A 24480-nucleotide genomic window follows, 5' to 3' on the forward strand; every position below is an offset into this window, starting at 1 on the left:
TGTGTTTGTTTAGAATTGTAATCGCCTATTTTCCCATCGCGGGGCTTAGAGCTAGCAGATCCTCAGGGTCCCTTTAGGAGACGAGGCTAGGATTCTTCAGGTCCCGTCCAACTCCCAAATTGCTGTGATTCAAAGACATCAGGACCGTGAATAATCAGCCTGGCCTCCAGCCAGGATGGGCCTGTGCTGCTTCCATGGGGAACTTCCTCCCCCTCGTTATACAAACAGGCCCGCCCTGGTTTGGCTCCTGCGGCCTGGTCCACTGGGCATCCTCCCGCCGCAGAGAAGCCCGCCCACCCGGGGCCACTGACCCCACCCCCTGCCTTGAAATTTAAAGGAGGCGGGAGCTGTGCAGGGAGCGCAGAGCCGAGGTCCTGCAGAGCCTGGGGCTGAAGAGGACGCCTCTGGAAGGAAGGGAGAAGGCTCGCGGCGGTGGTAGGTTGGATTCTGTGCCTCTCTGCACCCCAGCTCTCTTAAAAGTCTTTCTGAGCCAATGAAGGAATGTCTACACCGAGGGGCCGACGTTGTAATTCAGGCCAAAAGGGGATTAGCTAGAATCCTCGTCCAGGGGGAGATTTGTTTTTGAATGTGCATCTCGTTGGGATGGGCTGAAGTGTTTGCAGGGGCCAGGTCGTCAGGGGAAGAGAGAGGATAGAAGGGTTGTGTTTCCCGGAGAGGAAATCTCTGCTTGCAAAGGGGAAAGTGAAAAGAATGATACAGAAATGCTCTGAATAGTCAATGGGCACACCTTATGACTCACAGGCAAGAAATGTGAAATGGGCTGATGGGGCAGAGCCGGGAGGGTCCCTTGTGTGTGGGGGGTGTCTGAGCCCATGGGGAAACTGAGGCTGGGCTGGGCAGTGAGTGAGTTGCCCACAGAAGATTCCCCGGGAGGGAAGTGCTGGGCGAGAGAAGTGGAGGACAGTCTCAGGGAGGCCTCTGATCTCCCTCCTCGTCCCCCACCTCCACGGCAGGTTTTGTCCTCTGGTTTTTTGCCTGGGGTGCAAGAGGTGGGGCTCTTGGAGGACTTTTCAATTACAGGGGAAAATAACAGCAATGTCTTCTATTCCCAGAGCACTCTGCAGGGACCATATCAGGCTCTCTAGGCTTTCAGTGTTATTATTTTTATTTTCTTAACCTCCCAGGGAGGGAGGGTAGGAGGCGAAGGGAAAGGAAGGGAAAGGTAACTGATGACAAACTCAAGCCCAAAGCCGTGTGGTAGTGATGACTGGTGTGGATAGCAATGGTGGTCTCCTGCAGCAGCTGGTGGATGACAGAAAAAAATTACGTGTGTGTGTGTATGTGTGTGCAATCCCATGAAGAAATTCTGAAACACAACCATTAAGTGGAATTCCCTCAAAAGGACTTCCTAGCAATTCTTGCCAGTGGACAGGAGACTCATCCCGGGATCTAGACACTGACTGGTCCAGAATCAATAGATGACGGTCAGAGTGAGCTGCCGGGTAAGTGCTTCCTGTGAGAGCAAAGCCAGACGGGGCACCAGCAGAGATGCCGTGAATATTGAAATAGAAATAGCTCCATCCTACCCATCAACTGATTCCACCTAAAACGTTCTCAGAGACACCAGCCTTGAATTGCTCTTGTCATGAGCAGGTGAGAGGCTGCTCTCTGCCTGAATGGCTCAGTCTCTGTGCAGACTCTCCAGGACCACCTCAGTTTATTTTGTGGATCCCCATATCAGAGTCTCCCAGTGATGGTGCTGGTCTCAGGTGCTTCTGCACCAGCCTGGAGAAGTTCCTGCTTCGAGGGCAAGATAAATGATCCCGTTACTAGTTTTTGCTCATGGAGGCGGAACTCTTGGACCTGGGGACCTAGCATGTTGGTGAGCAGGGCTGGTGATCAGTATATTTCAAATGATTGTAACAAGCAACTCAGCCACACCCCTGGTGGTGTGACTTGAAGCCACCATCACCAGGTAAGGTTTTTGTAAATGGGTGGCCAGGACCACAGAGCATCTGGGGAAGTTACAGCCCCGGTGAGCTCTGTCACTAATCCACCTACAGGAGTTCCTCTGGTCCTGGGGTTTTACAGCAGTGTAAGGGGCCCTTTGGCTAGATGATCATTTGGGAGGAGCGGTGCTGGCTTTAGATCTTCCAAAGATTCCAGAGTTTGGGCAGGTTGTTTGGATCAGAGGTTGAGGTAGCAGCATGATTCATGGAATTAATAGTGGGCTTAGTTCCAGTCAAAGTTCAAAATCCATGTGCTTCTCTGAATACCGAGTATCTGGTGGGGAGGAAACATTTGGGTTTTGAGCTAAAGTGTTCAGTTTCGATGACTCTTTGGCATCTGCAGTCTCAGAATAAAATTCCTATTTTCTGCGAGTGATTTTCAGCTCTGTTCTGATAAGATGGCCAGGATAGACAATGAGTGACCAGAATATTCTGTCCATTCCTTCTTTGGGCCATTCGCCTTGCACAGAGAAAAATGCTGTCGGTAGTTTCAGGTGGTAAACCTCACCCTAGTCGACCAGCTCACAAAACCAAGCGGTGAGTCTCCAGTGAAGCCAGATAAAAAGCGAGGATGATTTAGACTCATGGAAAGTTCCAGCTAGAAAGAATCCTCAAGACCATCTGCCCTGGCTCAACCCCAAGTCCAGCTACATGGTCTCCTGCTATTGGCTTAGGTGTCTATTTACATATAAGGACAGCACATTCTTTTAGTGATATTTTGTGCATTTTACATTCCACTTTCCTTCCTGGGAAAAAGACTTCTGTAGAAGGGTGTAGAGGGAAAGATAAGCCTTTTGATCGCCTGAAAGTTAAGACCTATGATGAAGGGAAAAGGAGCCAGCTGCTGAGTCCATAGCAGGCATTTCATAAACAGTTTTTGAAGGCACGACTCAGGCGAGCTCTGGTTCTGATCGTGATTCTCCAGGAAATGCCAGCGGCTGTTCTTCCCGTGGAACTGCTGCAGTCGACGGTCCTTAGCAGCTGCCACACCATCCATAGCAATGGCCATGACCTGGAAGGTGAGCCTTGGCCATGGGCTAGGCTGAGCTGCAGAGGAGGGCTACGTGACGCTCCTGATACATACACAGGGCTTGGAGAGGTTTGGCCTGATTCCACCTGGAGCCTCTGAAAGACCACGTCAAGGTCAGGCTGAACCCAGATACTAGGAGATCTTTGTATTACGAGCCTTTTTTGTTTCTTATATAGTCGCAAGGATTCCTTTAACTTACAATTAGACATTAGGGAATCCAAGTTGAACTCCTCCCCCAAGGCCCCTACATCCCTAGGACTCTTGGGCTTTCCAAGCCACACTTCCTCCTAGGGACGCCCTCAAAGGGAGAGCCTGGGGTGTGTGACTCACACTCCTTTGCCCAAAGAAAGGTGTTCGTGCTGAATTTTAAGAGGCTCTGGCTGCTTGCTGCCGCTACCCGGGGCCCCAAACGATGGGCCCATCTTGGGGCTGTGCTTTGCCAGCGACACCTCTCCAGTGCCTGGCTCACTCCTGCCTTTGTTCGACAAACAGCTTATATAGTGTCCATTCCAGAAAGCCCACTTCGACCAGCGCCCACCTCAACAAGAGTGACCTGCATCCCCTCCTTCACATCCCAGCAGGACCCCTTCTTCCTCTGTGTGCCCACCTTCCACCCACCCGACCCCCGCATATGACAGCACCGATCTGCGGGGTGTGCTTGTCTAGTTACTTGTCTGTCCCCTTCCTAGACTATGAGGTTTTGTGGATGGAACGCATGTGTCTTTATACCACAGAGCCCGTGCCTGGTGCATAGCTGGTGCTCAGGTTTGTTGGTGATACGCAGAGTAAGTCATCACCTGTGAATTCAGGAAGAGAGGAAACCAGAATGAGCCAGGGCTCGGGTCAAGGTGGATGGGATGGGGGATCTGATGGAAGCCAGGAGGATGGCACCCAGGAGGCTCCCAAGCCCCTTGGTTAGAGACCTCGGCAGAGGCAGTTCCTTGAAGGCGGCGGGAGGGGCTCGGCAGGACGCTAAACCCGGTATCCTACTATGAATAATGTAAAACAGAAAGCCCACTGATAACTGGTCTCTGCTGGTTATTCACATGTGGTCATGTTCACACAAAAGAGGAATTTGTTTTATTTTGCAGCAAGAGCCAGTGTCTGCCACCTGGGCTGCAGAGAGAAAGGGGAGATCTGGTTTGGTTTGGTTTGGTTTTCTGAGAAGCTCCAGTTTCCTTATTTTTCTTGCCTAATGTCTCTGGTTTTCAAACATTTGCATGGTCTGCATCAGACAGCCCTTATCAGTACTGAGGGCCTGACCTTCCAGCTGCCTCGGCCGCGAACTCCACCTTCCTCTCAGAATCCAGAGTGGCCCTGGCATGTGTGGTGTAAGTAGGCCTGGGAAAGGTGAACAAAAACACAGATTGAAAATAGGATAAAAGACATTACCCCATAATCCAGGAAATAAGGGCTCCAGTTAATACTGATCTGTGCACGTAGCTGAAGGGCATGAAACTTGACTTCAATCGTAAAGAATCCAGTTACAGGTTATCGCAAGATCTCCAGATGATCTAGGAGACAGGATTTGGTATTAACACTTGAACTTGATGATGACCCCATAGAACTTGGCTTCCTTTCTAGTCAATGTTCCAAGCAGAAGCTGTAAACTTTGGCGCTCCCCCATCCAAAGGGCGCTCCTGGCAGTAAGTATTGTACAGTTAACTCTGCTGTGCGCAGGCCGGTAACTGGGGGCTTTACCGGCTTCTTCGCTAATTGCCATCACAGTGAGGCAGGGTGGAAAGGACTAGCCCATTAGAAAACTGGGAACCACATACAGTCTGTAAGCGGTGGTTAGAGTTTGAACTAAGGCCCCAGAGGCTATGCTCCCTGCATGCCAACCAGCAGCTCCTCTCCACAGCAACTCTGAGCACATTAACAACACGACAGTCCAGCATCAGGACCCAGTAAGAGTCATGGAAAGAGCGACTGTTGGGTTTTCGGTAGAACCGGGTGTCTTGAGACCCTATTCCTCCCTTTACAAGACGTGTCACGCCAGAGCAAGTTCCTTATACTTTTTTGAAGTTCAATTCTCTCATCCACAAACATGAGATAACAATATTGACTTAAATGATTCAATGGATGCCTGGCAAGGGGTCACAACTCCCGTACCAGATGAGTAAGTGGCATTCATCCACACGCATTTCTCAAAAGTACGCTATCACAGTCACTTTCATGTGAGCCTCATAAAATGTGGACAAAGTTCCGCATGTAGTGATACAAGGAAAGCCTCTGATCATTTTTTCCTGATTTACATGTGTTGAAATCTGGAAGGAGACTGAAGAATTATCAGATGATTGCGTATTTCATTCCTTGTAGTGATGCTTGCTTTAGGGAGTGGAGGGAACAGGAGAAACTAGCTCATTGCTGAACAAGATTCTCCCTTAGATTACCGTTCGATGGCAGGTTTGTTGAGATTCAGACTTGGGGATGACATGTCCTTGCACTGACTCGTGAAGTTAGCTTTGCCAGCTGAACGTTCTGTTTTCTTTGCAAGGGTCTAAGTTTATCAGGAAAGGATTTCTTTTGTTTTTACTGTACAGGAGGCAAGATGGACTTCTATTTTCCTAGACCCACAACTGCACTCCCTGAGTTCCTCCAGATAAGCAGGGTTACCTGGCAGACGGTGGAGAGGTGCGGCAATGGCAATGCTCAGGACAGATTGTTCTGAGTAGGTTGATGTCGTATAAAACTTGACACAGGTCATGTGCCTATATTTTGAAGATACTTTGCAGGGAATTCTGCCCTGAGTAACAGAGTGGAGATGGGAGTGGATGGTGCCAGGAGAGGATTTTTATCCTATTTACCTCATTGGAATCAATCCAGTTAGATAAGAAACAGAATCCTCTCTTTTTCCTTAGTTATAAAGAGTTCTGTTCAGGAAGAGAGGAAATAAGCTTTGGCACATAGAAAATTACTTTTTTAAAAAAAATTTTATTGGCGTCTAGTTGATTTACAGTGTTGTGCTAGTTTCAGGTGTACAGCATAGTGATTCAGTTTATATATATATACACACACATTCTTTTAAAGATTCTTTTCCCATATAAGTTATTACAGAATATTGAATAGAGTTCCCTGTGCTATACAGTAGGTCCTTATTAGTTATCTATTGATATTTTTTATACAGTAGTGTGTGTATGCTGATCCCAAGCTCCTAATTTTTCCCTCCCCCTTCCATGTTTCCCCTTTGGTAACCTTAAATGTGTTTTCAAAATGTGTGAGTATGTTTCTGTTTTGTAAATAAGTTCATTTATATCATTATTTAAAATTAGATTCCACATATAAGTGATATCATATGATATTTGTCTTTCGCTGTCTGACTTACTTCACTTAGTATGATAATCTCTAGGGAAAAGCTAAGAATTGCTTCTGTGATGGCAGTTTTGGGAAATGGTTTTTATTCTGAGAGCATGAGCTCTATAAAAAGCAGGACCTGTATAGGTGGGACCAGAGCTACCAGGCTAACGGCTCCGGCCCCGGGCTCTGACGCTGGTCCAGACACAGGTGTGCTTTTGTGGGAGCTCAACCCCCTTTCCAAAGCCTGCTTCCTCCTCCCGTCTCACTTCATCTCTTGCCCTGATTTAGTGACATGTCTTTGCTGTTCCAAGGCGTTCTGACCTACTGTTTCTTTTCTAATTTGTTGGCATCCCTCCTGGGCATGGTGGTTGCCCCGGGGGTGGGGGGTGCGGAGAGGAGGGTGGGGTGGGGAAGGTGTTGTTTGTCTTAAGGTCCTGAGTCATTTTGGAGTATTGGTGTCCTTGGAGACTGACTTTCTCTTACTCAGATTTCCAGAGAGAAGCTTTGCAAAGCAATAACAACCCAAGAATCCTCTTTACCAAAGATTAAGGTAGCAAACCTTGCACACTGGTGCAAAATTTGATAACAGTATCAATTTACCTTCATCTTTCCCTTGCAATTTCCGTGGTCCTCCAGCTTGCTCACGTTTCTGCCTTTTTCTTGCTGCCAAAAGTAGAAACTGCAAGTCCTCAAGTTCTTTAACTTCCAGGCAATTGCACTGTTCGTACCTAGAATCACAGAACTCGATTGATTGACAGCATTGGTCCAGACCTTTATTGCAGGTCACGTTATGGGATGTGGTTGAGTGTTTACCTGAAAGTACTTATCCCCATGTACAAATGTTTCACAGTTCACACAGCGTCTGTTCTCACAATAGAAACCACAGAATGTCAGCCCTGGAGGAAGCCTTGAGAGTCTAGCCCTCTTGGTTTTGCATCCCTGGGGGCAGATTTGATGTCTCAAAATATAGATGCTTTTTGGAAGGGCAGCACGTTAATTTTTATGCAGTCACACCATATGCGAATGAGCGTATCTGTTGTTTTCCTAAGAGCAGGAATCTCTAGGGGCAGGTGGACAGAACGGGTCATTGCAAAGGACAGCGAAAGACCCTGAGGACAACCCTCCACTGCATTTCCCCAGACCCTTCCTCTGGCTGTCCTGCTGCCATTCCCATGGCCTCACCCCACCCAGACTCCAGCCGTAACGAACTGGTGCCCATCAATCAGCATTCCCCGTGTCACCACTGCAGAAAGGAACCCTGTGCTTCTGGCTGGCGTGATTGGTTTCCCAGCCACAGTGGCACCCTTGGCTCCTGGAGGCTAACCCTCCCTCCTCCCTCGTTACCACACCATTGTTCTTCCCTGGAGCAGTCATCATTCACAGTTGTTCAGAGGTCAGAGAACAGAGTCACTTTGTCTCTGCAGCCAAGCAGGATCCAGCACCGCTTCTAGGCAGGTCGGGGGACACCCTGGACTCAGAGGTTGCAGGCTGGTCCCACACAAGGATGCCTGCCAGCGCAGCCTGCGAATCCAGGCCACGCTTTATTTGCCACGTGTCCTGATGTTTCTAATTTGCACAGATTCTTTGTCAACTTGCCAAGCTCTGCATCTACTGAACTCCATCCGCTGAGAGGGTGCCTTTTGCAAATCTACAAAAATTGACTTTATGTGCCAGGGTGGGCCGCCAGGGCTGGGGCCTTGGGAGCGTGGGGACCACGGGCCTTAGAATCATTCCATACTCCCCGCCACACAGGGATGCTTCCAGTGACTCAGGGATTCTAGTCCCACAAAAGTCAGTCATCCTCATGGTCTTCTTTTTCCTTGTCTTTCCTCCGTTCTTCCCTCCTTCCCTCCTTCCTTCCTTCCCTCCTTCCTTCCTTCTTTCCTTCCTTTCTCCTCTTGCTTCCTTACTTTTTTTAGTTCTTTGATTCTGGGAAACTATTAAATACAGCAAAAGGAGAGGAGCACAGAAAAAAATGACAAGTTTTGCATTTATAAAATGAACCTCCAAAGGACTTCTTATGCTTATTTCTCAAATCCCCCGCTCCTACTGGCCTCACACGGGCCACCGGCACCTCTCCCTTTGGTGGGAGCTTGTGGTCCGGGGTTGAGGTCCGCCCTGGCATGGACCCCAGGGTCCTGGGTCCAGTCTGCTTTTCTGGGGTCACTTGTTCTTTGTCCAGGTGCTGCCCCCTGACCTCCACACCCCCTGCCATCTCTACAAAGGCAAAACCAGGACACAGTTTTCCTGCTTCCCTCTCACTCCCTTGTCTTGGGAAGGCACTGCTTGTCTGCAGGCGGGATGACTCATTTCTTTGTCATCCTCTCACCCCACTTGGCCCGTCCAGCTGCTTCCAGCCCCTTTGTGCAGCGAGGATGGAGCCATCATGTGGTTTGTGTGAGGCTCTTAGGCACTGGATCAGCTCCAGGCCCAGCAAGGCCAAACGAAGCAGAGGACTGATAACGACTGATAGAAGAGAGACAGGCTCCAACTGTCCCAGAGCAGAAGACAAAAATACACTCCTTCTGCTGATTCTTTAGCTGCAAAAGGGTCTGAGGCCATGCAGCTGTTGGAGCCTTTACACTCAGCCCGAAGTGCATCCCTCCCCCTACCTGGCTCCCCTTCCCCCATTCGTCCGGGGAATGCAAATGCCTTAATGCTCCACTTGTCACTTTGCAATTTTCCAGCATCTAGACTTGTGCTCCACTTAGGATGAGCTTGAGTTCTTGAAATTACACAGTAACTTGACGGGCATCCACCACGTATGAGGGCAATGAACTTGCTGGAAGCCCTGGCTGGTTGGCAGGCGAGATGAAGAAGAATCAAATTCCCTGTTCGCAGGCTGGTTCATTGTTTCATTCAGAATTTGCTCATAAAGTCCTGAGAGGGCAGAGCTCTCCCATCGCCAAGGCTTGGCTGAGATAATGCAGCTGGGACAACCTATAAACGTGAAAAATGATTAACAGCAGGAAGAGAGAGGGGGAATGTGTTTAAGAAGACCTATTTTAAAAGGTTATAAGTACTGGGTTAAAATTAAGAAGGGGAATTGAAGAGGAATTTGGGGAAATTTTGAGAAAGGGGAAATTCGAGGAACACTGAGCAAGAAATTCTGGAATGATCGCCTGTGATCAGAAGACTCCCCCGCGGGCTCCTGTTCGGATGCCCTTGACCCCCTAGTTCTTCCTTCTGAAACTGCCTGGAACCAGTGTGCTGCAGCAAGCTTCCTGCAATGAGTGAGAAAAGGGCCCCCAAGCAGCGCACCCCGCCCCGCCCCGCCCTGCCCGGGAAGGGGCCCTGGGCAGGCCGGACTGGAACAAAGACCCAGATCCTGGCTTCCTTCTGTTTCCTTCGCAGTAGGGGAGGGGCTTGCTGGCTGGCAGGACGCCCTCTGAGCCCGAGGAAAATCACCGCCCAGACTGTCCGGCCCCCTCCCCTCCCCCCCACAGCTCCGTGCCCTCCTCTGCCTGTCACCAGCGGCCCCGGAAGGTCACTGGGGCACAGAGCGTCTCCCACCATCTCCCTCTATGTTTTCATCCTTGCTCTGAAGGGAGCTTGTGGTTGAGGGGACAGCACCTCCGACAGGAAAGGAGCCCGAGCCAGCGCCAGGGTCAAAGTCCCGGACGTCTCTGAATCCACGGGACCCTTCGGATGCTTGGGATGAGGGGGAGGGATGGCACCAGAGTTGTTGTGACTGAAGGGAAGTGAGTCAAGGGAAGAAAAGCCCTGATTTAATTCTTGGGGACGAGGGGGTGAGTGGAGCTGCCAGACCACAAAATAACACCCCAACCGACTAACCCACTTTGGGCTGCTGAGGGTGAGAGCACCAGGGCAAGGCACACGGAACCAAGGATGTGGGTCCAGGAAGATCTGAGTCCGATGACCAAAACCAGATGTCTCCCCTCCTTTCCGCAAATCTGCACTTCACGGGCCCCGTCTATAAAAGAGAGGCTGGTTTCCCGATGGAGCCGGGGGGTTGGGGGAGAGTTGGGGACGGGAGACTTTCCTTTGTTGGACAAGGAGGCGTGCACATTCTAAGTGGAAGAGCTCAGGCCATCTGAGGCAGGCTGGCTCTGAGATGTGCCAGCAACAAAATTCCTATGGTTTCCTCTAAAAAAGTCAGAGATGAGACATTAGTCAACCCCAGGGCAGCAACTGGGTCCATCTAGTCAACCCCAGGGCAGCAACTTACTTCAAGGGAAACCAAACCAGCACCCTGAGGTCCCAGGCTGCCAAGAAGTGCCAGAGGTGGTCTCAGCCTTCAGCCCACAGAAATGTCTGGGCAAAATCATCTTCCGGCAACCCATGTCCATCATCAGATGGATGGATAAACAAGATGTGGTCCATGCAGATGGTGGCATATTATCCAGCCTTAAAAAGCAAGGAAATTCTGACCCATGCTACCATATGGATGGACCTTGAGAGCATTATGCCCAGTGAAATAAGTCAGACACAAAAGGACAAACACTATATAAGCCCATTTATATGAGGTACCTGGAATAGTCAGATTCATAGAAATAGGAAGTAGGATGGTGGTTGCCATGGGAACGGGGAGTTCGGGTTTACCTGGTACAGAGCTTCAGTTTGGGAAGATGAAAGTTTGGAGATGGATGGTGGTGACGGCTGCACAACAATGTGAAGGAACTTAATGCCGCTGAACTTACACTTAGAAATGGTTAAAATGGTAAATTTTGTTATGTGTATTTTACCACAATAAAAAAGGTATGCGAGAAGAAGACACCGTCCTTCAGACCCTTGCCGTGGCCTCTCCTGCTGTGGGAGCCGACGCTGGGGGGGACCGGCAGACTCCCGAACTGTGCTGTCCTCTTGGTCCTCTCACATCACACGGTTAAGGTCTTTTCCCCTCTTCTTCCAGAATTCAAGGGGCACTCTGAGGAAATGATGAACGCCATGAAGAGGGAGCTCTTGTGCGTGCTGCTGCTCTGCGGAGCTGTCTTCAGTTCCCCCAGCCAGGTGGGTGTGCCCGCTTGTCTGTGCTGGCACACACCTGGACACACTCGCCTCGGTGGGCGACGCTCGGCATCCAGGCTGGCAGCGGAACCCTAGGCACTCGTTCTGACTTGAGTAAACACTGCCTCTCAATGCCTTCTGTGGGGCTGTTTTTAAAGGATGTGTCTGAATGAATCCATAAAGTATTTATAAAAGACAGTGCAGGCGCTGTGAGCCATGGAGGCGGGCGAGCTGCCCGTGTACTGTGTTACTATCTACTTGGGGTGGGAGCTACACAGCACACGTGCTCTCTGCAGATGCCTGGCAGCTCAGGGCATCGTTCAGGCCACGTGAGCGATGCCCGCACAGCAGGATTTTAGAGAAGGGAGAGTTGGGGCAGCTACCTGGAGGAGATGGGATTGCAGGGCGGGGCGGTGCATGCAACCCCACTAACCCACATGTGGCTTTTTTTTTTTTAATTATTTTTATTTTTGGCTGCGTTGGGTCTTCGTTGCTGCACGCGGGCTTTCTCTAGTTGTGGCGAGCGGGGGCTACTCTTCGTTGCCATGCGTGGGCTTCTCATTGCGGTGGCCTCTCTTGTTGCGGAGCACGGGCTCTAGGTGCGCGGGCTTCAGTAGTTGTGGCGTGCAGGCTCAGTAGTTGTGGCTCGCGGACTCTAGAGCGCAGGTTCAGTAGTTGTGGCGCACAGACTTAGTTGCTCTGCGGCATGTGGGATCTTCCTGGACCAGGGCTCAAACCCGTGTCCCCTGCATCGGCAGGCAGATTCTTAACCACTGCGCCACCAGGGAAGTCCCTGGCTATTTTAATTTAAAATTAATTAAAGTTAAGTAAAATTTAAAATTCACTTCAGTCACACCACATTTGAAGTGCTCAGTCGTCACATGTGACCAGTGGCTACCGCATTGCACGGCCCGGATGTTAAACATTTCCATCATTCAGAAAGTCCTTTTGGACGGGACTAGTCTAGAAGGGGGGAAAGAATTAGACAGGAAGGCAGGTGATGGACATTCCACCTGGCCCCATTACCTGAGGGGGATGCTCTGGGCAGGTGGCCTCTGATTGGTGGGTTGATGATGGTCTTCTGGTTTGACCACCCTTATTCCTAAGACACCCAACATGTGCTGACTCTTCCTCCGCCCCTGGTTTCTTTGCAGGAAATCCACAGGCGACTCAGGAGAGGAGCCAGATCGCACAGAGGTGGAGGTGAGATGTCACTGGGGTGGAGGCAAGTCAGGCTCAAGGTCAGGGTCAGGGTCAGGGTGCTCTAGGCTCCGGCGGGGATTTTTTTCCACGTGACCTGCTTACTCAAGATCCGTGAAGGTGAGACTCTGCCAAGATGCTTCTGTCCTGTCTCACCACTCACACAGGCTCTGAGGGGACAGGAACAGGTCCTCAAGGGGTCAGGATGCCTGGGGGTCGCTCGCTGCTGGGAGCCTGCAAGCCCAGTGGCACAAAGGGAAGCGGATTCGAATATTACACGGATGAGAACAGAGCCCAGAGAGACGGAGTGACTTGCCCAGGGTCACAGAGCCGCCGGGCCGCACGGTGCTGGTCCTCCAGGGCCTCTCCCTGGGCTGTGATCCCCACCGCCTCGCACTCCATTTAGCATCTTTGTTAACTAGCTTCTCTGTGTCTCTGTTCCTTCAGTTGGTAACTCAGGGATGACTAATCTGGGTTGCTTCACGGAAGCACTGTGGGAAGACCATCTCTGTGAGGCCGTGTCTAGAGTTGAGACTAGAAACCCAAGGAACATTCCCACTAGAATCCCAAGAATAAAACGTGCTCACGGCCCGATTGTCTTGACTCTGATCTAAAGAGCTGCAGGCCCCACTGCAGGTCCCAGATCATCCCTCCTCCCTCATGACCTACCTCTTTCGGGGCTGGAAGTTTCTGCAACACCCATTCAAGGTGGAAGTTTTCCCAGAGTGAGTCACAGCTTAACTCTCACTGCTTCCGCGGTCGGATAGCACAGTGCTTCCTGCAAGCGTACCCTGGCCCTGACGGCCCTCTAAAGGAACAGCAGTATTGTTGACAGTGAACGTATGTCACTGCTTCAATTCATTAAAAGTTAAAGATGTTTTAAGTTCACATTCTGGGTTGCAAACAGAGAGAGAGAAAAAGGGAAAGTGTATTAATGGGAGTACTTCAACTATTTTCATTATACCAAAGTACTAATGGAAGTAGCAAATTTTCTGCACAGACTAAAATGTCAATTTTCTTTGTTTGGGACCAGAAATGCATCATCTCAGTGTGGTAATGCTAATATGGATCAAAAATTCTGGTAGGCAATTGTGTGCATGTGCATATTATTGATGAATTAAAATGAAAAATTAGAGTATTACCTAACAAATGTGTCTTGATAGATAAACTCTTTCAAAACAAGGGCCCATCAGAGGAAAAACAATAAAAGGGGTCTTTTTTATTGTTTTTCATAAGTGTATTTCATATTTCATTGAAACTAAAATAAGGAAATAGTAGAAATACACCATTATATTCTATTATATATTTCAAGAAAATAACTGATTTTCATAGGAAATTGAATGTAAAGATCACATAGTCATATGGAAAGTAATATTGGCACTGCCCCCTAATAAATTGAATCTGAAATTGTTTTTGAAAAATGAAAGGGGTCTTTGGTGACAAAAAGGGGTATTTGTTGTCTTCTAGCTGAGAGCAAGGAAGGAATAAAGGACGGATTACCCCGAAAGTGAGCAGGATTGGCGGGTGGGGGAGGGGGGCATCAGTGTCAGTTTGGGGTGAGTTGGGCCCTAAAGAGGCCGGCCTGTCTGTCGTTACAGTGACCTGCAGAGACGAGAAAACACAGATGACGTACCTGCAACATGAGTCCTGGCTGAGGCCCCTGCTCAGGGGCAACAGGGTGGAGCACTGCTGGTGCAACAGTGGCCGGGCCCAGTGCCACTCGGTGCCCGTCAACAGTACGTGTTCACCCAAGCCAGGCTGTGAGCCTCGAGTCCAGTCTCACGGCCCCAGCCCTGTCTGTCACAGTCCCGGGCCTGTCTACCCTTCAAATGGGGCTGCAGGCACGCTCTGCCCTAGGCCAAGGTGAAGGTGCCGAGCAGAAAGCATGAGGCCGTGAGCCTCAGTTTCCTCATCTGTAAAATGGGAGAACAGTCGTACAGACTTCGTGGTTGGCTGTGAGGAGTCAATGAGTTCGTTTTTGTGAAGTGCTCAGAATCGTGTGTGCGTGTAGACAGCATGCTTCAACTTTGACTCATATATTCTTGGGCTGCTTGGAAAGTAATTAGGGGTTCCCTTGCTTCTACTTGACAGGTTGCAGCAAACCTCAGTGCTTCAATAGGGGGACATGTTGGCAGGCCCTCTATTCCTCAGAGTTTGTCTGCCAGTGCCCTGAAGGGTTCATCGGGAAACGCTGTGAAATAGGTGAGTGGTAGGTGGGTGGCTGTGAGACAGGGGCCCACCAGGGTGAAATCCCACCTGCAAACCTACCCAGAAAGGAAAGCAAGTGTGCAGTGACGGGGGAAGGATTGGGGTGGGATGGGATGGATTATCCGAGGGTGGTTAGGGCCTCGGGCACAAATCTGGAGCCTGGCGCGGTCCCCGTCAGCGGGGTGACCCAGTCACCCAAGCAGCTCAGCAGCTACTGCCTCAGTGGTTTGAGGTGAGATCCCCTTTGGAAACTAAATGACAGGAGGATTCACATGGGAGGTGTCGTGTGTCCTGTTTCCCCTCAGATGCCAGCGCCACATGCTACAAGGACCGGGGCGTCACCTACAGAGGCAGGTGGAGCACAGCGGAGAGCGGGGCCGAGTGCGTCAACTGGAACAGCAGCAGCCTGGCCATGAAGCCCTACAGTGGGCGCAGGCCTGATGCCATCAGGCTGGGCCTCGGGAATCACAACTACTGCAGGTGAGAGGGCCGCCTTCCCCGCCCTGGAGGATCTTCTCTGCTGAGAAGCTGTCACAGTCGGGGAAAGACCTGCGTCAGCTCTGTCAGGGTTTCCAGAGAAGTAATAGGAGATGTGTATACATAAAGAGATTTATTTTAAGGAATTGGCTCATGTGATTGTGGGAGCTGGTAGGTCTGGAATCTGTAGGCAGGCTCCCCAAGCTGGAAACTCAGACCCGAGTCGATACTGCAGTCCTGAGACAGAACTTCTTCTCAGCTTTTGCTCTTAGTGCTTTCAACTGATTAGATGCGGCCCACCCACACTTTGGAGGAGAATCTCCTTTACTTAAAGTCTGCTGACTGCAAATGTGAACCACATTGACCCAGCCCTTCCCAGCACCACCTAGGTTGGCATTTGATCAAACAACTGGGCGCGATAGCCAAGTTAGCCCATAAAGCTCACCATCACGGTGCACCCCTTGTCAACGTGGCAGCCACATGCATCTCCGTAAACCACACTTAATTTCCAGATAAAGACGATTACAAGGTCATACCTCCACCCAACACGATCTGACTCTCCTGTGTACGACAAACACGCGTAACTCTATCCCCGGAAGAGGTGCAGAGCCCTTGGCCCGAGAGGCGGGCCTCACTCTTCACCTCCCCTGGCCTTCCTGGCTGATTTTTCAGAAACCCAGACCAAGACTCAAAGCCCTGGTGCTACATCTTCAAGGCAGGGAAGTACATCTCCGAGTTCTGCAGCACGCCAGCCTGCAGCAAGGGTAAGTGCAGCCTCCCCACGGCCTCTGTAGCCTCACGGGGGGAAGGGTCTGGAGGACAGCGCTGACGGTCCTTCTGCAAACAAGGAGACAAAGGACTGGGCTGGTAGTTCATCATTTCAGTGTCAGAGGGAAGGAAGTCAAGAGGCTTAGGTCCTCACCCAGGCTTGGCATCTAACTAGCTGTTTGACCTTGAGCTGATCTCTGCACAGCTCTGACCCTCTGTTTCCTCATCAACAGAGAAGATGGGGCTGTATCGGTGATTTCCAGTCCCTTTGAGAAGGCATAGAGGTTCTCTCTTTTTTGATTAATGGATCTGTTTCTCAAGATCTCTCTCTGTCTCTGTAAAGACTTTTAATGTGAGAAAATTTCCCAGATTGAAAAAACACTCAGTTACAAAAAGGTACTGTGAATTCAGTGGTGCTTTTGCAAATGATGATGTTATTTATCACAAGAGTAGGGAAAATATGTTTTAAAGTTCTAAATATACATTTACAAAAATTGTGTACATTCAGTCTACAGGTGATGCTGATATTCCTGTGAATTTAAGAACTCTTTTTTTTTTTAATATTTATTTATTTATTTATTTATTTATTTATTTATGGCTGTGTTGGGTCTTTGTTTCTGTGCGAGGGCTTTCTCTAGTTGTGGCAAGCGGGGGCCACTCTTCATCGCCGTGCGCGGGCCTCTCATTATCACGGCCTCTCTTGTTGCGGAGCACAGGCTCCAGACGCGCAGGCTCAGCAATTGTGGCTCACGGGCCTAGTTGCTCCGTGGCATGTGGGATCTTCCCAGACCAGGGCTCGAACCCATGTCCCCTGCATTGGCAGGCAGATTCTCAACCACTGCGCCACCAGGGAAGCCCTAAGAACTCTTTAGAGTAACTCTAAAGCATCCTCCCCACCCCCCAGCTCTGGTATAAATTGGGAGTCACTGGTCGCGATGATCTTAAAGGTCCCTTATCACTATGCTATCTGTGCATGGTAGTATACTTTGTCTGTTTCAAGTGGGGAGAAAAGACGGTAAAATGGGACAAATACGCAGCATTTGAAGGTTCATAGTCTCCCTTCCTTCCCAAGTCCAACAAATCCTTCAGGTCCCTAGCAGACAATATCTGAGAAAACTGGGCCTGCCCACGTGTCCCCCCATTGAAGCACCCAGGATCCCAGCAGCCTGTCAAGTATACACAAGGAAGCCCCTAATTGCTTTCCAAGCAGCTCCAGGAATAATCCCCACTAGCTGAACTCAGCACCCTTTCCTGACGAACCTGAATATCCCTCAGAGTCTCTGTTAACACAGCCATAAGGAAGCCACAGCCCATGATGGAGGCTGGCACCGGATGGAAGCCACTTACCACCCTGTGTGAAAGGGCTTGAAGGACAGAAAAGGGTGGTGGGCTGGCTGCCTTGGGTGTCCCAGGCCGGCAGTTCTGCTTTAGGCCCTGCTGCAAACCCCACATGCCTGCTTTAGCATTTAAGTGGCTTTGTTTCAGTTTGAGATTTCCTGTGTTCCAGAAAAAGATGGGGACTGCTACCAGGGGAAAGGGCTGGCATACCGCGGCACCCACAGCCTCACCGCGTCTGGGGCCTCCTGCCTCCCGTGGAGTTCCATGATCCTGATGCGCAAGATTTACACCGCCTGGAAGAGCAACGCTCAGGCCCTGGGCCTGGGCAAGCACAACCACTGCCGGTGCGCAGCGCAGGGTCCGGGGCGTCTGCGCAGAGGGCGGGGTTGGAGCGGGATGGGAGGGGTCTGGTGCTGAAAGTTACATGAAAGACCCAGTGGGTGGGAGGGAACCATGGATGTGACCCAGCCCAACCTATTCATTTGCACTTGTCGTGAAAAGGAAAGTCCTCCAGTTTCTTGACCCAAATCCCATGTTAGAGGGTCTGTCCTGTGCCGTCCTCACTTGGCCCCTTTGTTCCATCCTAAGAGTCTTCTCCTGGCACAGCTGGGAGATGAAGACGTAATGTTAATGACAGAAGAAAAGAGTTACAGTCATTTCCCTCTGGTGGGATCTGCGGCTGAGCCCAGCCCGGGGCTCAGGGTCCTCCTTCCCAGCTGGTCAGCCTTCCCCTCTCTTCCCTGGCTTGTGATGTGATTGGAAACCTTCCCTCCTTATGACTAGGAACCCAGATGGGGACGCCCAGCCTTGGTGCCACGTGCTGAAGGATCGCCAGCTGACATGGGAGTATTGCGACGTGCCCCAGTGTGGTAAGGCCAGCTGTGGCCACCTCCCCGTGCCCAGCCTCATTCCTGACCATGTCCTCCGCCGCTTCCTGTGTCTTCCAGGCTGCTCTCCCGCCTTCTCCCAGAACCCAGTTAACACAGGGGGACGGGGTTACCCAGAGGGGGTGGAGACCGAGAGAAATGCAGGTTGGCACACTTTGCTAAAAAATGAAACTTTAGAAATCGTCTGAGAACCGATTGTTATTACTCGGTTCCTGTGAACACGCAGATCAGCCAGACTGTTCCTCAGGGCACACATGCACATAGGGTTTAACTGGGCAGGTAAGACACAAACTACCAGCGAACTCATGACCAAGGTCACGCATGGCGCATCCTCAGCGGGCAGTACCAGTGGGCTGGCAGTATTAGGAAAACTTCGTGAGGGGGCAGGCTGTCCCGTGGGCCTGGAAGGATGGGTAAGGCTGAGTCGATGGGAAAGCAATGGGGTAGACATTCCCCAGGAAGAAGCTGCAATGCCTCGTTATTTCTTAAGCCAGGAAGTGGCTGCAGGAAAAGAGTAGAGGTAACAAAGCATCGCAGAAAGACCCCCGGCTGTGGAGTCAGATCTGGCTTCTAATCCAGGTGCCATTGTGACCTCGGCAAAAAGGCCCCAGCCTCTCTGAAGCTGAGTGCTGTGAGGGTTAAGGGTAGTGTCTATACAGTGCTTAGCTCGTCCTGGATACTCGCCACGTGCAGGCTGTGGATGTATTGCCGTGGAGATGGCTCCACCCCTCTGTACAGCCTGCAGAAGTGCAGCAGCGGGTAGAAACCCGGGTTCCAAGACAAGACACCAGGATGGGGCTCAGGGACCTCGCCCAGGCCCACAGGTCTGACCCCGGCTCTGCCCTCCCCTCCCCAGTCACCTGTGGCCTGAGACGGTACAAGCAGCCCCAGCTCCGCATCAAAGGAGGCCTCTTCGCCGACATCACCTCCCACCCGTGGCAGGCCGCCATCTTCGTCAGGAACAGGAGGTCCCCAGGAGAGCGGTTTCTGTGTGGGGGGGTCCTGATCAGCTCCTGTTGGGTGCTGTCGGCCGCCCACTGCTTCCAGGAAAGGTAGGGATGAGAAGCCGGCGGGCCCTCCTCCTCTCTAAGGCCTTAGACCAGGCCCATTAGAGAAGAGCAGCCTTGAGCCGTCTCTCCATCAGGTATCCTCCCAACCACCTCAAGGTGGTCCTGGGCAGGACGTACCGGCTGGTCCCTGGGAAGGAGGAGCAGACGTTTGAAGTAGAAAAATACATCGTGCATAAGGAATTCGATGACGACACTTACAACAATGACATAGGTAAGGTGTCTGGCTCTCCCTGCTGCCGTGGGAACTCCAGACTCACACGTGTGCAGTCCCACCTCCTCCCCCCAGGCCCCCGCCCCCTCCCTCCTCTCCCCTGACATCCTCGCTCTCTTCCTCGCCCCCCCTCCCAGCGCTGCTGCAGCTGAAATCGGACTCACTGACCTGCGCCCTGGAGAGCAACGCCGTACGCACCGTCTGCCTCCCAGACGCCGGCCTGAAGCTGCCGGACTGGACAGAGTGCGAGCTGTCTGGCTACGGGAAGCACGAGGCCTGTGAGTGGGAGGACATCTCGGCCCCGTCCTGTCCGTGTGGGGGTGGACCGGAGCACAAGTGCTGACCAGAGGGAGGAAAAAGTGGTCCCACGAGTGTCCACCCTCGGGACAGGCGCCGCCGCCGTGACCGTGACCGTGAGGGCAAGTTCCTGCCTAGCGAGGCCCCAGCGTCTGCCCTCCCAGCCTCACAGGGTGGCCGTGCAGGTCAAGAGGGGTCTGGGTAGCACAAGGGTTCTAAGAGCCTAAGATTTCAAGGAGGCTTTGATAAGAAGTGGAGTGAGCATAGTTAAGGGGGTGGGGTGGCTGGACTCTGCCGTCGGGTAGCCCTGAGTTCAAATCCTTGCCCTGCACCTTGCAAGCAGTGTGATCCGGACATGGATTTTTATTTCATGATGCTCCAAGCCTCCGTTTACTCAGTGGCAAGAAAAGGATAGATTATGGGGTTTCAATGAGATATTAGGTTAAGCCAGTGGTTCTCAACTGGGGCGATTTTGCCCCTCAGGAAACACTTGGCAATGTCAGTTATTGTGACAACTCAGGACGGAGGTTTATACCAGCCTTTAGTGAGTAGAAGCCAAGGCTGCTGCCGAACATCTACAATGCACGGGACAGCCCCCCGCAAAAACGTTATCTGGCCCCAATGCCACTCGTGCCGCTGTCGAGAAACCCTGGGTGAAACTCTGTGAAACTGCTGTTTCTGTAGGTCAAAAGAATAAAATATTGGCCATTTCATAGGATTCAACTTAATACGTGTAAAAGGTTGATAAACGTTAGCTCTTATTGGAAAGTTCGGCTTTCTCTTTCCAAAAGGTTTATAAATAACTTTCCCTAAAACCACAAGACGCCTTCCTCCTCTGTTGCAGCTTCTCCATTCTTTTCCGAGCGCCTGAAGGAGGCCCATGTCAGGCTGTACCCATCCAGCCGCTGCACTTCCCAGTATTTGTTCAACAGGACTGTCACCAACAACATGCTGTGTGCCGGAGACACACGCAGCGGTGGGGACCAAGCAAACCTGCACGACGCCTGCCAGGTAAACACGAGCGTCTCTCCTCCCCTGAGCCTCCCCTTCCAAGGGCAGAAGTGCTCCTCGGCCGACAGGTTCTTAACCAAGAAAAACAGTGATAGCCGGAAAGGAGTGATTCACCTCAGTGAGGTGCTGGGGATCTAGATGAGGACCTCAGAGAATAAAGCAACTGGAGCAAGGTCAAAGTCACCCAAACTCAAGAAATCTAAGCTGCAGGAAATCTCCCCAGTGTCTGCACCGGAGCTGCCAGCTGGTACAGGATTTCCTGTAAGCCCAGGCAATTAAATGACTATCAAAGTGATGGATAAAGCAACACAAATTAAGACATCTTTGACTTCTGTGGGAGCTGGGGAACTGGAGTCCATTGTGTAGAGGGGGAAGGAGGAATGGCAGCTTCCTGGGAAGTAGGACACAGATGATTTGTGAGATAAGTTTTAGGAACTCAAGTTCAGCCCTCAGATGAGGGTTTTCCCCTGGGAAAGCGCACTCTTTTGGGGTCTCTGCGTTGGCATTCCTATCAGAGCTAGTACGTACTTGTATTTCATGATAACTTGGGTGTAAGACACAGACCAACCCGTGTACTTAGGACCTAAATAGAGCCAAGGAGCCGTCCGTGCTGGGCTGTTTTCGTGCCCACAGTGTGCCGGGCTCCCCCCTGAGTCTGGGGAGGAGTGGATGGAGACAGCAGGGCCGGGCTCTTGCACTGAGGACTGTAGGCTTGGTTCTCATGCGGAGACCACACCAGCATCTCCCCCTCTTGGCTCCTTGAGAGCCTCTGGTCCCTCCTGGAAAGGTTTTTTCAGACACCTCCACCACCTAGCTCGACAGTCACTAAAAGGTTGTATGCAAGGTGGAACCATGATCTATCAGCTAGGGTTACCCACCGGGTGCTTGGCCTCCTTGATCAATGGAAATTGATCAGAGGCCTGACGAGAAATTCAGGCAAGGCTTTACTGGGGACCCTGCAGCTGCAGGGGGGAGCGAGAACAAACAACAGGTTCCCTTGCTCACCTGCTCGCTGAGGGGGGGCGAGCTGGTTCCTTACACGAGGAGAGGGTAGGGTCGGGTCCAGGGGTTGGGCAGGAGGCGGGGCTTAGGTGGTCTGCCCACCCCTCAGGTGGTGGTGTGTGCAGGGGGCATGCGCAGTACCCTGCTTTTGCTCCCGGCTCTTCAGAAGTGGCAGTTGAGTTTTTTTGGTCTTTTGTATCTTTTTGTCTATAATTTGCCCCAACTGTGCATGCACACAGCTATTTTTAGTCCCATACAGTTTCTTTGTATTTTATTGCTCCAGCAGAGGTGTATCCAGGTGCAAGCATTGCAGCCAAGGGTCCCAGGTCCCAGCCTGTCTCACTAGCAGCAAGTTAAAAACGAAACCAGAAATCATTTCGATTCAATAAGACAACAACAGCTAACAATTACCAGGAGTTTTACTAAATGCCACACATTGTTCTCAGAGCTTTTCAAACTTTCTCTCAATTAATTCCCATAACCTTACAAGGGAGGCAGTATGATTTCTATTTTAGATTATTATTATTCAGTATCATTCAAGTAAGAATACTGAAGCCCAGTTAGCCTGGGGCTTCACAGCTAGTAAGTGGTGGAGTTACAGCCTGGGTGGGGACCTGAAATGTCCAAGCAATGACCTCAATTCTGCTTTACCACGTAGCTACAACCTGATTCTGTAAAGGACCAAGGTCACGGAGATAAAATTTCCCTCCCCGAACTGAGCACTTTGAAGAATACATAGGAAGGGCTTCCCTGGTGGTGCAGTGGTTAAGAATCCGCCTGCCAATGCAGGGGACACGGGTTCGAGCCCTGGTCCGGGAAGATCCCACATGCCGCAGAGCAACTAAACCCGGGCGCCACAACTACTGAGCCTGAGCTCTAGAGCCCACGAGCCACAACTACTGAGCCTGTGCTCTAGAGCGCACGAGCCACAACTACTGAGCCCATGTGCCACAACTACAGAAGCCCGCGCGCCTAGAGCCCGTGCTCCGCAACAAGAGAAGCTACTGCAGTGAGAAGCCTGCACACCACAACAAAGACTAGCCCCTGCTCACTGCAACTAGAGAAAACCCGTGCGCGTGCAGCAACAAAGACCCAACGCAGCCAAAATAAATAAATTTATTAAAAAAAAAAAAAAGAGTACATAGGAACACTACAAACATTCACCCTAACCTCCCCCCAAAGAGTCTGCATTTTTGCAAAGAGCTGACCTATTCTCCCTTCTGCAGGGTGACTCGGGTGGCCCCCTCGTGTGTATGAAGGACGACCACATGACCTTGGTCGGCATCATCAGCTGGGGCCTGGGCTGTGGCCAGAAGGGCATCCCGGGCGTGTACACCAAGGTTACTAATTACCTGGACTGGGTTCGGGACAACACGCGACCATGACCAGGGGCACCGGTTCCCTGCATCACGGAGACCCTGCTTCCTTCACCTCCGAGGTTGCACTGCGGCGGGGGCTTCTTCACGCAGCACAAGTGGGGGAGGATGGATTTCCATAGGTACTTTCCGTTTTGGAAGTTTTCAGGGCTTCAGGTCTGAAACGTACTCTGTCGGACGGGAAGAGGGGTCAACGCCAGCCCCTCCTGGAATCCCAGTCCCCGGGGCAGAAGCCCACCTCCTCTGTCCACGTGAGCAGCTTTGCAAACGGGACCGCAAAGGTGAAAGCGTGTCTCAGTAGGCAAAGATAACTCGATCCTTCAGGAAAGAAGGGTTAGAAATATTCTATTAGGAATAGAATGTCTATTTCTAGTCACAAGGAAGCCCAGCAGGAGCTTCCTAATAAGGGATGGGCTGGCTGGCCAGATCACGTTCCTCAAATCCAGCCTTCAAATCAAGTGTCGGGTTTTCCCTTTCTCCGGCTATAGCTCTTGGAAGGAATCCTGTTGTGTAGAGTGTAATTCTTTCTCCTTTATAAATCTCATCATAGGACAGGAGACATGTATCATTTTAATAACTGATAAACTAGGCTCTAACGTATTTATATCAGTTCATTTTTGTTTATACTCTTATACCTGTATGATACTGTACTGGAGTAATAAATTCTGATATATTTTTCACATATTTCCCCCGAATCAGAGTGGAATCGTTCTGTTACATGCAGTATCCCACAGCTTTTATTCATGTTACTTGTGTCCACATTCTTTGACTCGTTGGAAATATTTCCTTTCATTCATTCAGAATAGCTGCGGCATACAAGGCCCTGTGCCGGGTGATGTAAACGGTACAGAGGGGGAAGAAAGGAGCTCTTGGTTTGACAGGAAGGTAGGGATTTAGAGAAATAAGAAGGCTGAATGGAGACGGACCACAAAATAGCAGACAGAAAGTTTTACTGAAATTCAGCTGCAGGAAAGATTCAAGAATCTTTGAATTCTTGAGACGCAAGAGGGAGGAGATTATATGTATATGTACAGCTGATTCACTTTGTTATCAAGTAGAAACAGAAAAATTTAAAAAAAAAAGAATCTTAAGGAAAAAATAGAATTAGGTAGGCTTTTCAAAAACTGGGCAAGATTTGGGCTGGTGGAGAGGGGTGGGAAAGGCATTCTTCTTAAAAATATTTTTGAAATTCTATTTTATTGAAGTACAGTTGATTTACAATGTGGTTAATTTCTACTGCACAGCAAAGGGATTCAGTTATACATATATACACGTTCTTTTTCACATTCTTTTCCATTGTGGTTTGTCATAGGATATTGAATATAGTTCCCGAGGCAAGGAATATCACCGCATGAAAATCTAAAGATCTG

At 50.7% G+C, this 24480-nt stretch overlaps 1 protein-coding gene across 1 annotated transcript; it reads left to right on the forward strand.

Annotated features, from left to right (window-relative positions):
* The first annotated feature begins 321 nt into the window (after window positions 1–321).
* PLAT (plasminogen activator, tissue type) lies at window positions 322–23794 on the forward strand. The gene is made up of 14 exons (XM_082444349.1): window positions 322–435; window positions 11171–11268; window positions 12420–12468; window positions 14064–14201; window positions 14557–14667; window positions 14979–15153; window positions 15823–15914; window positions 17426–17600; window positions 18040–18125; window positions 19000–19195; window positions 19288–19424; window positions 19562–19702; window positions 20566–20732; window positions 22961–23794. Exons 2-14 carry the CDS (start codon window positions 11194–11196, stop codon window positions 23117–23119), a joined length of 1701 nt encoding a protein of 566 aa, XP_082300475.1. The 5' UTR covers window positions 322–435; window positions 11171–11193; the 3' UTR covers window positions 23120–23794.
* Window positions 23795–24480: the final 686 nt, after the last annotated feature.

Source organism: Balaenoptera physalus (genome assembly GCF_965194825.1).
Source record: "Balaenoptera physalus genome assembly, chromosome: 21".
In the NCBI taxonomy this organism is placed as follows: domain Eukaryota; kingdom Metazoa; phylum Chordata; class Mammalia; order Artiodactyla; family Balaenopteridae; genus Balaenoptera; species Balaenoptera physalus.

Excerpts from the sequence above, each read along its gene's own strand:
- PLAT (XM_082444349.1), top strand. The coding sequence starts at position 11,194 with ATGATGAACGCCATGAAGAGGGAGCTCTTGTGCGTGCTGCTGCTCTGC. Across the intron at positions 17,601-18,039 it reads GGCAAGCACAACCACTGCCG|GAACCCAGATGGGGACGCCC; the intron begins GTGCGCAGCGCA and ends CCTTATGACTAG. Across the intron at positions 19,703-20,565 it reads CTACGGGAAGCACGAGGCCT|CTTCTCCATTCTTTTCCGAG; the intron begins GTGAGTGGGAGG and ends CCTCTGTTGCAG.